Source organism: Aplysia californica, unplaced genomic scaffold, assembly GCF_000002075.1.
Source record: "Aplysia californica isolate F4 #8 unplaced genomic scaffold, AplCal3.0 scaffold01085, whole genome shotgun sequence".
NCBI classification, from domain to species: Eukaryota; Metazoa; Mollusca; class Gastropoda; order Aplysiida; family Aplysiidae; genus Aplysia; species Aplysia californica.
The window spans coordinates 135,865-138,418 of record NW_004798355.1 but is presented as its reverse complement, the minus strand read 5'-3'; the positions used below and the strand labels follow the sequence as shown (position 1 = coordinate 138,418).

General features: G+C 36.8%; 1 protein-coding gene across 1 annotated transcript in view; it reads right to left on the bottom strand.

The window, feature by feature from the left end:
* Nucleotides 1-2,554, bottom strand: part of LOC101856702 (cap-specific mRNA (nucleoside-2'-O-)-methyltransferase 2) — a gene marked incomplete in the record, with an annotated part of 12,851 nt that overhangs the window by 9,660 nt on the left and 637 nt on the right. Inside the window, 1 exon segment of the mRNA XM_035973262.1 lies at nucleotides 827-1,104. Within this exon segment, the coding sequence (XP_035829155.1) occupies nucleotides 827-1,043 (217 nt within the window).

Genomic DNA, 2,554 nt, shown 5'->3' with positions numbered 1-2,554 from the left:
GTCGAGATATTTGCGAAAGAAGAAGGTGGGGGTCACCTGTTTTCTGAGGGAAATTTAGTGAGAAAACGGCCGCCAAAAATTAGTTATTTCCTTAGCTTAAGAGTCAGTAGTAACAGAAAATTTACTTTTTTGTGCCTTTAATCAACGTTTTTCAGAAAAATCCACCCAGAAATTAGTTCTTTAATGGGCATGAAAGGCGTTGAGCCAAAAAACAAAAATGTGATAAAAATTCACAAACCTGCGGAAAAATGCAAGTTTCGTCACTTTGATTATTTTTGACGAGAGCCTGATTCCACCACGCTTCCTCACAAATGTTTGTGTTTGCTTTCACACTTCAGAAGGTCTGTGCTATTTTTCTTTTTCTATTTCGAGCTCCAAAACTAGGGGGTTTCAGAGGTCTTTCAGTGCACATAGAAGTGTAGTGACGTCAAAAACAGCTTCCAATCCCCCCCCCCCCGCCCATTTCCCCCAGGCGTTTGGCCTCTCGTACAAACAAAATAATACTTTATAAAAAGTTATTGATTTATGAAGTAAAAATCATTAAAAGATCGAAGAAAAACTAATCGAAGAGTAAGATACAACATTGAATAATTTTTTAAAAAATGAAGGAAATACTATGTAACAGTTAAGAGGAAAATATTAGCTCTATATTAATATTATACACAATTTTGTAGAATATTGAGGTGCATCTTTTTAAACCACGACAATAGAGTGTGTGTGTTTGTGTGTGTGTGTGTGTGTGTGCATGTGAGTGCGTGCATGTGTGTGTGCATGCCCATGCGTGCATGTGTGTGTGTGTGTGTGTGTGCTGGCTACTTTTACTGACCTCCCAGAAAGTCCTCCACAGAGATAGAACCATCTCCTGACCTCGTCACCTCATCCACTTTTCCCTGTTCTGGCGACAAACTTTTTAAAACGTCACTGTATTTAAACTTTTTGTTGAAGAGAGAGTCAATTTCCTCCTTGTCCTCCTCTGACAATCCGGCGCTTTTTTTCCACATGCTGGAATGATTGCCACGAGAACCGCTACGTTTCCTAGACATACTCTCTAAGCATCTAACCACATCCTTTTCGTCTCGGCCAATTCAACGTGCGCTGTTAAGTCTAGGGAGGAGGGAGAAAAAGGAATATAAAGTGTCAACATTTTCAATTTACAGTTCATGTCATAGACACATGATTTCAATACACAATTCTTGAGGACTTGACTACATATCTTAAAAAACTGAAAACAATTTTGTTAAAAGAAGAGAACAGTTTGTTAAAAGAAGAGAACAGTTTGTTAAAAGAAGAGAACAGTTTGTTAAAAGAAGAGAACAGTTTTTTTAAAGAAGAGAACAGTTTGTTAAAAGAAGAGAACAGTTTTTTTAAAGAAGAGAACAGTTTTTTAAAAGAAGAGAACAGTTTTTTTAAAGAAGAGAACAGTTTTTTTCTAATCCTCAAATCCTGAAAGTAAACATTATTATTATTTACTTGACAAATGAGTCCAAACAATCATGCACTGAGGACGATCTGTGTCTTTCTTTCCATCACTCGTTAATTCTTTTTTTTTTTCAAATTATTTTTAAAGGAATAATTATAATATGTGTGGCGTGCTGACAAAATGAGCTACTTCTCGCAATTCACAAATGGATATATTGGCCAGAAATCCACACTATGGTAAGATTTGTAGATTTTCTATTGATGCCATATTCTTAAAATAAAGTATAACATGCCTTCTATCATTTCATTTATAAATTGTAAAAACTTCATATAAGCGTCATGTAGTATTTCCATACTAGGGCTCAAATCCACAAAATAACTCATTTTGTCAGCAACCCTTCACATATCGTCCCTTAGCAATGGTTAGTAACCATCTAAGATTAGACGAACTAAGTCATAAGAAATACATGGAACGTGCATGATACAAACGAAACTTTTCAAATCAAATACAATCAACGTGAGGCTAAAGAGACAATGATGACTTCAAGAGCATTTATTTTGGACTAATAAATCTTGAAATCTCCGCACTTGATAAATAAAATATGTCAGTTTCAAATAATTTACTTTACTATCAGTATATCATCGCGTATGGTCCCAGTTCGCTTATAAAAGATCCTGTTGTTTTGGAAAAACAGAACTTTTACTATAAAAGTCACCCCTAAGATCACGCTCTGACCCGTACTGAAGGAGCTACATTCGGCTAAGATCCCACTTTTCAGGTCATAATTTAGTAGGGGGGGTTTTTTCATATATTTTTAGACAAAAAAAGAATAATTATAAAAAACCTGGGCGCGCTCAGCTGATCAAGTAGCGAAAAAGGACGATCATTGTACAGTCTCTCGCTTCATGGATCATCCACTCTCATGAATGCGATCACACCGTTTGTAAATATCGATTTATAAGTGGTTACAATGTTTGCCCCAGACTGGATCGCATAATGGTGTGAACTTGTCGATGCATTGCCTTCCCACATCACCTGAGCCGTCCGCCTGATCTTACATCACACACTAGGTGGGGAGGGCCCACAAGCAAGCATCAGGCTGCATTCCATCAAACTGTGAACTCATGGATGCTT